This window comes from Dipodomys spectabilis, unplaced genomic scaffold (genome assembly GCF_019054845.1).
Source record: "Dipodomys spectabilis isolate Male_0828 unplaced genomic scaffold, ASM1905484v1 ptg000018l, whole genome shotgun sequence".
Lineage (NCBI taxonomy): Eukaryota > Metazoa > Chordata > Mammalia > Rodentia > Heteromyidae > Dipodomys > Dipodomys spectabilis.
Window position 1 is genome coordinate 14,554,583 of NW_024870695.1, and position 12,853 is coordinate 14,567,435.

Sequence of the window (12,853 nt, forward strand, 5' to 3'; positions counted from 1 at the left end):
CCAGGTTTACGTACGAGAAAGATAAGCCTACCTAGGGGTTGCCTACCGAGGGTTCTCGAACCCCATCCGGCCCACTCAAGGCGCTGATTCTAGGCACGCCCCAAAGAATCAATCTGATTAGGGGAGGCGCCCCGAGAATCTGCTCGTGTAGAGCTCCGGTTTGGGGGCTGTGGGCTTACGGGGGTCTCCGCAATAATGTGGGGGGGGGATGAAGAGGGGCCCAGACTGATAAAAACTAAACAAGTGTCACGTAACCCCCAACTCCCGTTACGGTGTGGGGCGCTAGTGTCTCACGGTAGAGAGTCACCTCTTCCAAGGCGATGTCGGGCGAGGAGCCGGGTATAAGCCCAAATTGGTGGCTTTCCACTCACCGGGGATGAGTGGAAGCTGACAGCGGCAGCACAGAAGAGGGAGTACCCGGACTCACCTGTGCCAACACTAAGCGTCAGGCGCAAGGTATATGCATTTTATAGGCCTCACCCTAAAGACTTCTGATTGGCTTGAGGGCAGATCTATCACCCATCTTCTGGGTTAGAGGTGGGTGGAAGGTCAACCACGACCAATACAGAAACACTCCTCAGTTGAGCCCACCCTATCTAGCTTCCTGTTGCTGTCTATCAACTACCTGGTGGGCGGGACTTTACCTCCAACCAATTGGCCGGCGAATACGTCGCTCATTTCTCAATATATTTCCGGTTGGTGGTCTCTACCGTCCATCAGTGACGCCTCACCGCCCTATTGGCCTAACCAATGTCGCTCTAGATGCCTCTCGTTGATTAGTTAGTAGTGCTGTCGGTCCCCAGTGTCCCGAACGCTTATTGGTAAACGCTGCCGTCGCTCGGGCAGTGGCGGGCTCCGGGATTGGCGGGTGCTAGGCGGGCGGTGTCAGGCTCTCGGTGGCGGCGGAGGCGTCGGAGGCCAGGGAGGAAGATGTCGTAATGAGCGGTGGGTCCCGGCCTCTGCCGGCGGGGTCTTCCTGGACCTCAAGGGTCGGGAAGACGGGCAGAGGCCGCGGGGAGGGGAGGCCGGGGCCGAGGGTTCCCCCCTGGGGCTGGGCCTGGCACCGGGGCCCGGCTACGGGAGGGGCGGGGGAGGGAGGATTCCCGCCTGGAGGAGGAGCGCGGCTGGTGAGCCGGGCGGAGGCACCCGGAAGGGGGCGTTCGACTCCCCGCCCCCTCGGAGCCCGCTGGGCGGGAGTGAGGCGCTTCCGGGGGCCGGCGTGAGGAGCGGGCACCGGGGCGAGCCTGGCACCCCTCAGGAGAGGTTGTCAGCCGGGTTGAGCGCCGCCCGGCCCGCGGACCTGTACCTGGGTCGGCCCTGAGGAATGGCGGACGCTCCTCAGGCTTCCCCTCTGGGGCGCCCGGACGCCTCACCTCTAGGTGCCCTCAGGCGTTCAGGCCTTCTGGCGTCTGAGAGGAGGGAGGGGATACCTGAAACCCGGACGGTGTCTGCCAGATGGGCCTAGACTTCAACGTGCTCCGCGATTTATCCCAATCCGGAGATGGTGTCTGGAGGCGAGGGAACTTTCTGGGCCTTAGACCTGGGGGTGGGGGGGGGGGGGAGTGGGCCCAAGCCGCTTTTTAATGCTTGCACTGGGGTCCCTAAGTCTCCAACGAGACAGCGACCGGCTCTTGGAATTTTGAGAAGTCTGAGAACTTGTAGAGGAGCTCCCGAGCTTGTTATCTGATGTCCCTGCGGGGGAGACCTCTGAAATCCCGCAGCCCAGGGGCAGGCCTGGCAGATCGCCTGATAAATAAAACCAAATAGGCACTTGGTCCCTTCCTCCATCCACCCCATAGCCATCCCCTCTGCTGATTTCATGGTTTTCAGCTGCCTATCCTTGCTTCCGTTTCTTCTCAGTGGCTTTCTGATCTTCGTTCGGAAGGAAATGTGCCTTCTATTTTGGGCAATGAGAAACCTGTCCTTACTACGTTCTTTGATTTTTATTCAAAAAATCCTGTCAGGTTCCATTGCTGCTGCTGCGTGTGTGTGTGTGTGTCTGTGTGTGTGCTGGGGCCTGAACTTAAGACTTGGGCATTGTCCCTTAGGTTTTTTGTTTTTTTTTTAATATAATTTTATTGTGGTGTAGTACAAAGGGGTTACCATTTCATAAGTCAGGTAATGAATACGTTGTTTTTGGTTTTTTTTGGACAATGTCAACCCTTCCTTTGTTTTCCCCTGGTTTCCCCAGCTCATCTCTGCCCACAAAAATTGCATAGGTTATTTTCCACATGTGTATACTGAATATCATGATTGCTTTTCTTCACCGGTCCTCCCTCCTGTCCCTTAGGTTTTTTTTTTTGCTCAAGGCTAGTACTCTGTCTCTTGAGCCACAGCCTCTCTTCTGGCCCTTTCCAGCTTTTTTTTGTTGATAATTGGAGATAAGAGTCTCAGTGACTTTTCTACACTGGCTAGGTTGGAACAATAATCCTCAGATTTCAGCCTCCTGAGTATCCAGGATTACAGTGTTTACCACAGCTTTGAGTGGTATTTTTTAGGTAAAATATTTAGGGTTAGAAAGTTTTGAGTGTTGGCTAGCAAAGGGAATGATTCAGGCAGAGCAGGACCACAGCAGTAATTTCAATTACTAACACAAATCTGTAGTAGTGAAAATATAACCGCAATAAGTGCACTGTCTTGTTCGGTTTTAAATTCCTGTGATGAAGGGGCGAATCTGTCAGAAAATAATATTAACAGGCAATAATACCTGTTGGAAATGGTTTCTCATCGGCTGGGCAGGGGTGAAGGGGAAGTTTCCTTATTGTAGTTCTTCTACTTGGTTGTACAGAGGCTTAACTTCTCTGGTTAAAAACAACAACAAAAAGCTATCATGACATAATTAGGAGCCCTGAGCTGAGCTGCTAAGGATACAGACTCTGCCAAAAAGACTCAACTAGAGTTGCTCATAATTGGATCCCTCTGATTGCCCTGCAGGGAGACTTGGATCCAGGAGGAAGAGTTTGGCATTCCTGTGGACAGCAAATAGACTAGCCACTACCCCTTTCCCCCAGATTCTAGTCAAAGTTAGGGCCTCTGGAGGCCCTTCAAAGAGGAGAGAGCTGTAAAATTTTGGAAGATGTCTGGGTCAGAACCTCATGGCATTCCAGCAGGTAGGGTAGTTCATTTTGATATCTTGGTCTTGAATTACTACTTTTTTTTTTTTGTACTATGGTTTGAACTCAGGGCTTCAGTATTGCTTGGCTCTGCTCTGCTGGCACTGTATCACTTGAGCCATGCCTCTGGCCTCATTCTTTTAACTTATAAGTTCTAGTAGTTAATAGCAGACTTTTGGAGAACTTGAAAAGTTTCTTGTATCAGAAAATGAACAGTCCTTTGCAATAGGTATGTGGCAATTCCTAATCTTACTTTAAGCAAGTATTGCACAAACAGCCCTTATGACTTATTTATTTATTTGTTGGTTGGTTGTGGGTCTTGAACTCTGGGCCAGGGTGCTATCCCTAAGCTCTTCAGCTCAAGGCTAGCACTCTACCACTGAGCCACAGCACCACTTCTGGTTTTCTGAGTGGCTTATTGGAGATAAAAGTCTAACAGACTTTCTTGCCCAGGCTGGCATTGAACCGTGATTGTCAGATCAGAGCCTCCTGAGTAGGTAGGATTACAGGCATGAGCCACCAGCGCCTGGCTTGTAACAGAACTTTTAGAGATGTAATGGTAGGAACAGAGCTCAGTTTTTAGGATAATTGGTTCATCTTGTAAAACTGGAGAATACATTTTCTCTCAAGTTGGTCTTTTGGGGGGTGAAGGAGGCAGTTTGATCAGGGCCTCTTGATCTTCCTTGGCTTTTTCACTCAAGACTGGCACTTGAGCCACACATCTACTTTTGTTTTTTTGCTAATTAATTGGAAATAAGAGGCTCATGGATTTTTCTGCCTGGGCCAGTTTTGAACTGTGATCCTCAGATCTCAGCCTTCTGGGTAGCTAGGATCACAGGCAGGAGCCACCAGTACTAGACCTTTTTTTTTTTTTTGTAATAAGTTCATTGGGTAGTATGTCTGAAGTGTTCCTTTGGGCAGCTTAATGGGTTTATGAATTTCTTCCCAGTATATTCTAAACCAGGAACACAGACAGGCATGGTGGTGAATGATATGGGAGAATATAGAGATTGAGATCTGCTTGGGCTACATAGTAGAACCCTGTCTCAAAAACAAACTAGGGGGGGCTGGGAAGGTGGCTCAGTGGTAGAGTGCTTGCCTTGCATGCCTGAGGCCCTGGGTTCGATTCCTCAGCACCACATAAGCAAAAAAGAAAAAAGCCGGAAGTGGCGCTGTGGCTCAAGTGGTAGAGCGCTAGCCCTGAGCTGAAGAGCTGAGGGACAGTGCCCAGGCCCAGAGTTCAGGCCCCATGACTGGACCCAAAAAAAAAAAAAAAAAAAAAACAACAAACTAGGAACATTACCTCTAGACTGGACCACAAAAGTATATTTCTGGGTTTGAGAAATGTATGTCATAGAGTGGATTTACTGTTTTTGTTTTGCTTTTGTTTTGAATACTCAGCAAATATTTGTGTGATTTTTTTTCCCCCTAAATTTGTTATAAGGGGAGGAATCTCTCTCTTCCCCCCGCCCCTCCTCCTCCCCCTTTCTCCCTCTCCCTCTCCCTCTTTTTCTCCCTCCCTTTTTTTTCCCTTCCTTCTCTTTTCATTAAAATGTTACTTCTCTTGTTACTGGTATATCTTTTGACCAACATCTTTCCTGTAGGACTTTAAGGTAGGGAGTCTCATTTTTCTGTTGGTAATCTTTGTAGCTGAGTGGAAAGATGAAAGAAGAAGGTAAAACTGGGACATTTCTAACCCAAGGGCATTGTCAGACTAGGAATGGAATTGGAGATTGCCCTTGAGGAGATGCTTCCAGGTGGTATGGGTGGATTTGTTCTAGTTAACAGATTGTGAAATGGAAAACTTTTTCTAGTCTTCATATGACACTGGAAAAGAGCCCCCAGGAGTAGGCTCAGGGCCAGCATTAGCAACATGGGTGAAGCTGGGCTTTCACTCCACCTAGGATGTGTTCTTGTTCGGTGCTTTGTGGCTACAACTGGCACAGGGATCACCATGCCTCTCATCAGAGTAGGCTTCAGGCTGGCACGCATTAGGTAGATAAACTTTGCCAAAAGCAAGAGGCTATAAATGGGCAGAACACTCCATCTTAGTGTATCTCAGTGTGTTGAAATGTCAAGACTGCTTACATCACAGGACAGGCATGCTTACAGGCCCAGCCATTGGAATCTTTTGTTGGGCATGTCATTCCCTTAGTTGCATGTTGTTTCAACATCAGAAATGTCTGCTGTGCCTACTGGAAGCTACCACATTACAATGCAGAAGTTTCGTTCTGGTGATTGATGCTAAGTGCTTTAGGATGCCATTTTACCCCTATGTGATGATTTAAGCTATTAACTGGCCTTTCATCTTGACTACAAGTTGAAAGTGGCTCAGAAGGAGCTAGCAGTCACTAGCTTTCACATCTCCAAATGTTGTCTTTCTTGAGCCTCTTCTCTGGGGTTGTCACCATTCTTGTGGGATTTGGTAAAGTCATAATGTGGCCTCTAAGATAGTGTGAATAAGGAACAAGAGACAGTAAGAAGGGCCAGGGAACTGGAAGTGAGCCATTTCTTCCCATAGTCAATATTTAGTTTTCTTAGACTTAATTTCAGATTAGTCTAAAAAAAATAGATCAGAGGGCTGGGAATGTGGCTTAGTGGTAGAATGCTTGCCTAGCAAGCATGGGTTCAATTCCTCAGTACCATATAAGCAGAAAAAAGCCAGAAGGGGCACTGTTGCTTAAGTGGTAGAGTGCTAGCCTTGAGCAAAAAGAAGCAAAGAAGCTCATGGACAGTGCCCAGGACCCGAGTTCAAGCCCCACGACTGGCAAAAATAAATAAAAAAAAAACAATATTTCCTTGTCTTCACAGAGAGTCAGTAATAAGCCAGCCCCCCCCCCCCCTTTTTTTTTTCCAGGGGAGATGAAGTCACTAATCATTTCAGTAGCTGGTCCCTAGGCTAGGGCAAATGAAAAAGCATCACATTTTAGGGAGAGGAACTCAGACTGGAGACAGACCAGGGGCGGGGGGTTTATATTCAGATAACTGACCTTATCCCATGCATGTTAATTGAAAGAAGATTTACAGCGTGTGTGTGTGTATGGATGAGGCATAGATATTGAAGTGTTTGTCTAGAAACAGCATTGGTCTGTGGTGGCCTGAGCTCAGGTCTAAGAAAATGGTTGGGTTTAGCGTTCCATCTGTTATGGGAACAGCTGTGCTAACCTGTGGAGTCACTCTACATCCAGTGCCAGAATACACAAATCTGCAGGCCTTTTCCTTGGGTTCTCCCCCTCTGCCTTCCTCTAGAATTGTTCATTCTTGCATGTCTTCAACATGTATATTAACCACCTGCCATGGCCAGGTCGTAGACGATACATCAGTAAGACAGAAGTCCTTTCCTTTAGGAAACTCACATTTTTAGTGAGGCAGTACATAAATAACCCTAGGTACTTACTAGAAAGAGAGCAGTACTAAGGATAAAAATAGAAGAGTAGGAAAAATGTGAGGGAGAGGGCAGATTGCATAGAACGATCTCAGTGAGAAGGCAACAAGCCTGAAAGACGAGGAGACTGAGCCATGTTCAATTTGGAAAGTGTGTGTAAGAACTCAAGCAGACAAAAGAGCAAGTAAAAAAGGTCCTGACAAGGATCCACACCTGATACATTCTAGAATAGCAGGGAAACCAGAAAGGCTAGGGCAGTAAGGGAGAATGACAGGTAAGCAGGTCAAAGGGGTGACGGAGCCAGCTCACCTAGAATCCTGCATCATGTTAGGGGCTATGACTGAATGGAATATGAAATGTTATTAGGGGACTCTGAGCAGAGGAGTAATATGATTTTATTCGAGCTTGGTACATATTGAGAATAGACTAATAGGGCCATGGTCAAATGCCCAGCCAGGCTGCTTTCTTATTTATCCATGTGAGAGATGATGGAGACATGAACCTGGATGATGAGAGGAGGTAGTGAAAGCAGTCATATTTGATATATATTTGGAATACAGGTGTTTAGTGTTAGACGTAGAGTATAAACAGAAGTCAAGGATAAGTCCTAAGGTTTTAGGGCTGAGTAGCTAGGATGGAATTAGCATCTGCTACAGGGAAAGAATGTTGAAAGAGACACAAAATTGGAGATACTAGGAGCACTGTTTAGGGCTTAAGTCAGTAATCCTAGCTATTTGGGAGGTTGAGATCAGGAGGATAACAGTTCTAGGTCAGCCCAAGCAGAAAAGACTACAAGACTCCTTCTCAAGAAAAATAAGCTAGCTGGGAAGGTGGCTCAGTGGTAGAGCGCTTGCCTTGCAAGTATGAGGCCCTGAGTTGGAGTCCTCAGCACCACATAAGCAAAAAGAAAAAAGAAGTCAGAAGTGGTGCTGTGGCTAAAGGGGTAGAGCGCTAGCCTTGAGCTGAAGAGCTGAGGGACAGCACCCAGGCCCAGAGTTCAGGCCCCACGACCGCACCCCTACCCCCACCCCCCCACCCCCCCCAAAAAAAAGCTAGAGCCGAGCGCTGGTGGTTCATACCTGTAATCCTAGCTAATCAGGAGGCTAAGATCTGAGCATTGCAGTTCAAAGCCAGCCAGGGCTGGAAAGTCAATGAGACTCTTATCTCTAATTAACCACCAGAAAACTGGAAGTGGCACTGTGGCTCAAGTGGTAGAGTACCAGCCTTGAGCTGAAGAGCTGAGGGCCAGGGCCCAGGCCCAGAGTTCAAGCCCACGAGTGACAAAAAAATAAATAAAATGTTGAACTATTATGAGACAAAAACTGCCTGTAAGATAGTAGAGTCATATCTGAAAAGGAGAAAAGTAACGGAGGGAATTTTAACTTGATGAAATAATGGACATGGGCTGAGTTACAGGGTCAGAATACAAGGGGGTGAGAATATGGGGTGGGGGGGGGGGGTAGTGGACAGAGATAGATCTTGGTTCCTACCTCTGGTCCTCAGCTCTACCAGACCTGAGCTTCTCCCTGCCCTAGAGTTCCAGCCATACAGCTGGCCTCTCCCTCTCTCCGCCCAGACCCACCTTGTAGGCACTTAGCTCACTTCTGCCCTCACTTCCTCCCTCCGACCTTCCTGCCACCTGGATAGGGGCAAATGCCATGTGTTCCCTCTCCTGGGGATATATGGCCCCTCTAATAAACCTTGTAGTAACCTTTCTCCTGTGCCTGCCTGCCGCCTGCCTCTGCATGGTCACCTGGGATGGTTGTGAGGGATTCTTCCAGGTCCTTTCCTATTCACTTTCCTCTTCCCACTTTGGCCTGTGGCAATGAAAGTTACTAAACTTATTTCCTGGGCCTTGTTTATAATAGCTACTGTGATTGTGGAGATTAGCTTTTCTAAAATGTTCAGCAGGGGGCTGGGAATGTGGCTCAGTGGTAGAGTGCTTGCCTTGTATACATGAGGCCCTGGGTTTGATTACTCAACACCACATAAGCAAAAAAAAAAAAAGCTGGAAGTGGCGCTGTGGCTCAAGCTGTAGACCACTAGCTTTGAGCTGAAGAGCTGAGGGACAGTACCCCGTTCCAGAGTTCAAGCCCCACAATGGAATAAAAAAAAAAATCTGTAGTTTAGTATGGTTTGGAGTTTTTCTCCACCCAGGTTGCAGCTCCCTCCTTGATCCAAGCTGATTCTCAGCCTCAAGGTCCATCTTTGTTCTCTAAAACCAGCTGTGGCTTCTTTCCTCTCAGAAGCCCTGAGTGCTTCCAGGCTAGGCAACTGGGAATGTCTGGGCTTAGAAACTGCTTTGTTGGCTTCTGGCCCAGCTGAGCTGACCAAAATAGCCAACAGAAGGCCTATTTGGAAAGAGTGAAATTCCTCCAGGGGAAATACCATAGCAGAGGGCCAAAGAAGCCTTAGCCAAGATAGTAGGAATGCAGGAGGCAAAACAAGCTGAGTACTCAAAGCTTGAGTGTGGAATTTGAGCCATGAGTAGAAAGCAGAAAGATTTCTCTTGAGGAGGTAAAATTATCATGATTGGTTTATCTCACATTAAGATCCTGCTCAGTTTTCTCTTGAAGATACCAGAAGAGAGACTACCTTTAATAAGATACTTGTAAGGCCTTTGGAGGGGTCCTGTGCTGGGAACTGAGTCTCTTTTCAGTAGTTCAGTACAGACATAGTCCAACTTGGGAAGCAGGCCCATTCACTCACATTAGGCCCATGATTATTGTAATGAGTAGTATTTTTTTTTTTTTTTTTGGGTCCGGTCGTGGGGCCTGAACTCTGGGTCTGGGCGCTGTCCTTCAGCTCAAGGCTAGTGCTCTACCACAGCACCACTTTCGGCTTTTTTCTTTTTGCTTATGTGGTACTGAGGAATCGAACCCAGGGCCTCGAGCATGCAAGGCAAGCGCTCTACCACTGAGCCACCTTCCCAGCCCATGAGTAGTATTTTACCAAAGGACTTCACCTCATCTCAAGATAGGACATCTCTATAACATCACTTAATAATTTTACTGGGGGAGGGCTGGGAAGGTGGCTCAGTGGTAGAGCGCTTGCCTTGCATGCCTGAGGCCCTGGGTTCGATTCCTCAGTACCACATATGCAAAAAGAAAAAAATCTGGAAGTGGCGCTGTGGCTCAAGTGGTAGAGCGCTAGCCTTGAGCTGAAGAGCTGAGGGACAGTGCCCGGGCCCAGAGTTCAGGCCCCACAACCGGACCCCCCCCCAAAAAAAAATAATTTTACTGGGGGGAAAAACACACTCACAAAACAGCCTGAAAGCTGGGCGGCAGTGGCTCATGCCTGTAACCCTAGCTACTCAGGAGGCTGAGATCTGAGGATCACAGTTCAAAGCCAGTACAGGTAAAAAAGTTTACGAGACTCTTATCTCCAATTAACCACCAGAAAACTAGAAGTAGCACTGTGGCTCAAGTGGTAGAGCACTAGCCTTGAGCTGAAGAGCTGAGGGACAGACCCCATGCCCAGAGTTCAAGCCCCACGACTAACAAAAAAAAAAAAAACAAACCTGAAAGATTGAAGGAAGACAAAATGTTCTAACAAGAGAAGGGCAGCAGCAGAGATAAGGGCTCCTTTAGGGTCTGGAAGGAGGCCTCAAGCTAGGGATGAGAAACTCTAGGAGGAAATGTTCAGGGTTGGGAGTGTCTGTGGCCAGTCCAAATAGAGTCCCACGGGGCTGGGTGTACTAGACTAGTATGCACTGGAGAGGCCTTAGAGCTTTCAGCCTATAGCAGGAACCTGATGCCATGGGAGTGGTGCCTACACTGACTGTGAGTGGATTGTTGGGTGAAGGGGAAAAAAAACACGCCACATTTTTAGGGGTGGCAAGGAAAAGAATCCATAGCCAGGTGCTGATGGCTTATGCCTGTAATCCTAGCTACTCAGGAGGCTGAGATTTGAGGAATTGCTGTTCAAAGTTGGCCCAGGCAGGAAAGTCTCACAGACTCTAATTAGCCACACACACAAAAAAACTGGAAATGGCACTGTGGCTTAAAGTCATAGAGTGCTAGCCTTGAGCAAAAGAGCTCGACGACAGTGCCCAGGTCCTGAGTTCAAGTTCCACAGCTGACAGAAAAAAAGGAGTCCACAAAGGGAAGAGGTGGGAGAAAATCCATAGGCGTTTCGGGGAGGAGACAACAATAGAGATCTGGTGTAGCAGTAAGGAGGTTGATGGGACCTGAGCAGGAGCAGCCAACAGAGTGTAGGGCAGAAGTAGGGAGGAGACTGTAGAGTCCATTTGGTAGCAATTTCACCACACCAAGTTTGGCCTAGGAGAGAGGGAAGAGGGGGGCTGTGCTAGAGAATAGGTGGTGGAGGTGGAGGATAAGAGCCAGGAGACTAGATGCTTTTCTGTCAGTCTTGAGGTTCAGTTGGTTTCCAATATGGGGGGAGGAAATTCCTAGTAAATGTCCCCACCCTGGTATCCTGACTACAACCATTGCTGCTTTCTTCTAAATCAGCAACAGTTAAAAATCCCCCTTTGGAAATGTCCCTTAAAACACACACAACCTGACTCTCCAGACATGGCCTGATATGCATAATACACTGGGACTATGATTTCTCTTGTTCTATGATTAAGTTTTTAGAAATACAGTCCCAAGATTGTAATAGCTTCTTTAGAGTAAGTATGGTCCTACTAGACACCTGGCACCTCTGTTCATGCTACGGCAAGTCTTGTTCTATATACCTTTAGTTTTTCTTGGGGCCTAAGAGATGTACTACTATTGTATAGAAAATCACTGTAAAAGCCGGGAGCCGGTGGCTCATGCCTGTAATGGTAGCTTCTGAGGAGGCTGAGATCTGAGGATCAAGGTTCAAAGCCAGCCTGGGCAGGAAAGTCCGTGAGACACTTATCTCCAATTAACCACCAGAAAACCGGAAGTGGTGCTGTAGCTCAAGCTGTGGAGCACTCGCCTTGGGCTGAAGACCACAGGGACAGCGCCCAAGCCCAGAGTTCAAGCCCCACGACCGACAAAAAAAAAAAAAAGGTGGGGGGGCTGGGAAGGTGGCTCAGTGGTAGAGTGTTTGCCTTGCATGCATGATTCCTCAGCACAACATAAGCAGAAAAAGCCGGAAGTGGGTGCTGTGGCTCAAGTGGAAGAGCGCTAGCCTTGAGCTGAAGAGCTGAGGGATAGCGCCCAGGCCCAGAATTCAGGTCCCATGATCGACCCCCCCCCCCAAAAAAAAATAATCACTGTAAAATTTCATCATCCTAGGGACTGTTGAGGAGGTTTTAGTCAACCTGAATTAATGAAAAGTCTGTAAATAATACAACTTTGAAAGAGATCAGTATTTTCTTTCAAGACTATCTGATAAATCTTATCAATGTTACTAAGTGTAGTTTTCTACAACTAGATGTTAATTGCTGTTAAAAGCAAATGATACTGTTAAAATGGTGGAAGTGGTATAAAACAATTACATAACTACGCCTGAGTCTATCTTCATATACTTAGCTGTGCTTTCAATAGTATAAAGGAAAAGTTAAGTATAATTTATATCACATTATACGTTTTAAATAAAAAGGTTCCAAATTAATGAGGATTCACGGTACCTTTGATCATAATCATGCAGTTACATATCTGGCTACCTCTCATCCACTTTCATTCCCCAAAACTAACTGGAAGTACTTCTTTTTTCCCTTCTCTTTTCTCAGTGGTTTTCCAGGACATAATTCTGCCATGGCAGGGACAGTAGTCTCTATTTTGACCATTCAAGTCTACAGCCCAGGGAATATAAAGCTTTGAGTGACACTAGGAGACATCCTTAGAGTGCTTTAATATCTAGAGGAGTATTTCAGAACCAGCCGGGGAGGAAAATGAAACCAAACTGAAATGTCGCAGCATGGAAGCCTGCAGTCTGCAGCTTGCCTCAGTAGATTCTACTTTAACTGAAGAAGCCCAGCACCCAGCGGGGTCTCTAAACGCTTTGAGTCCAGGGTAATTAATGACTGCCTTGTGGGAAGGGGGGATAATTAGAAAGTGCTGGGTCAGTTTTCATTTCATTTTCATTCTGTCTTGTTCTGTGTTCCTTGGTTTCATAACACAGGGTGGTGTCTGACTGAGGGAGAGTCACTGACCATGTTTAGCTGTGAACTTGAGAGCTCCAACATGTCTCCTAGGAGGTCTCATCTGCCTTCTCAGCCCTGTCAGCACCTATCTCCTGTTTTTATCAGCAACATGAAAAATGTAAAAATCTTACTTTTTTTTCTCTTTTTTCCTCGTGCTGGGCATCAGTTCCAGGGCCTTGCACATGTTAGGCTACTGCCATTCCACTGAGCTATATCCACCCAGTCCCCCAAAAGTATAGAAATCTTAAGAATTATTTGCTTTGATTTCCTATCCCA

At 47.2% G+C, this 12,853-nt stretch overlaps 1 protein-coding gene across 2 annotated transcripts in view; it reads left to right on the top strand.

Moving 5' to 3' along the window:
• The first annotated feature begins 877 nt into the window (after positions 1-877).
• Sp2 (Sp2 transcription factor) overlaps positions 878-12,853 on the top strand; it is a 29,844-nt gene continuing 17,868 nt past the window's right edge. The window contains exons 1-2 of one of the 2 annotated variants that reach the window (XM_042670982.1): positions 878-945; positions 2,935-3,110. In XM_042670982.1, coding sequence (XP_042526916.1) covers positions 3,077-3,110 — 34 coding nt within the window. In that variant the 5' untranslated portion in view covers positions 878-945; positions 2,935-3,076. The remainder of the gene's footprint in view (positions 946-2,934; positions 3,111-12,853) is intronic. The other variant, XM_042670992.1, reaches the window with a different exon arrangement.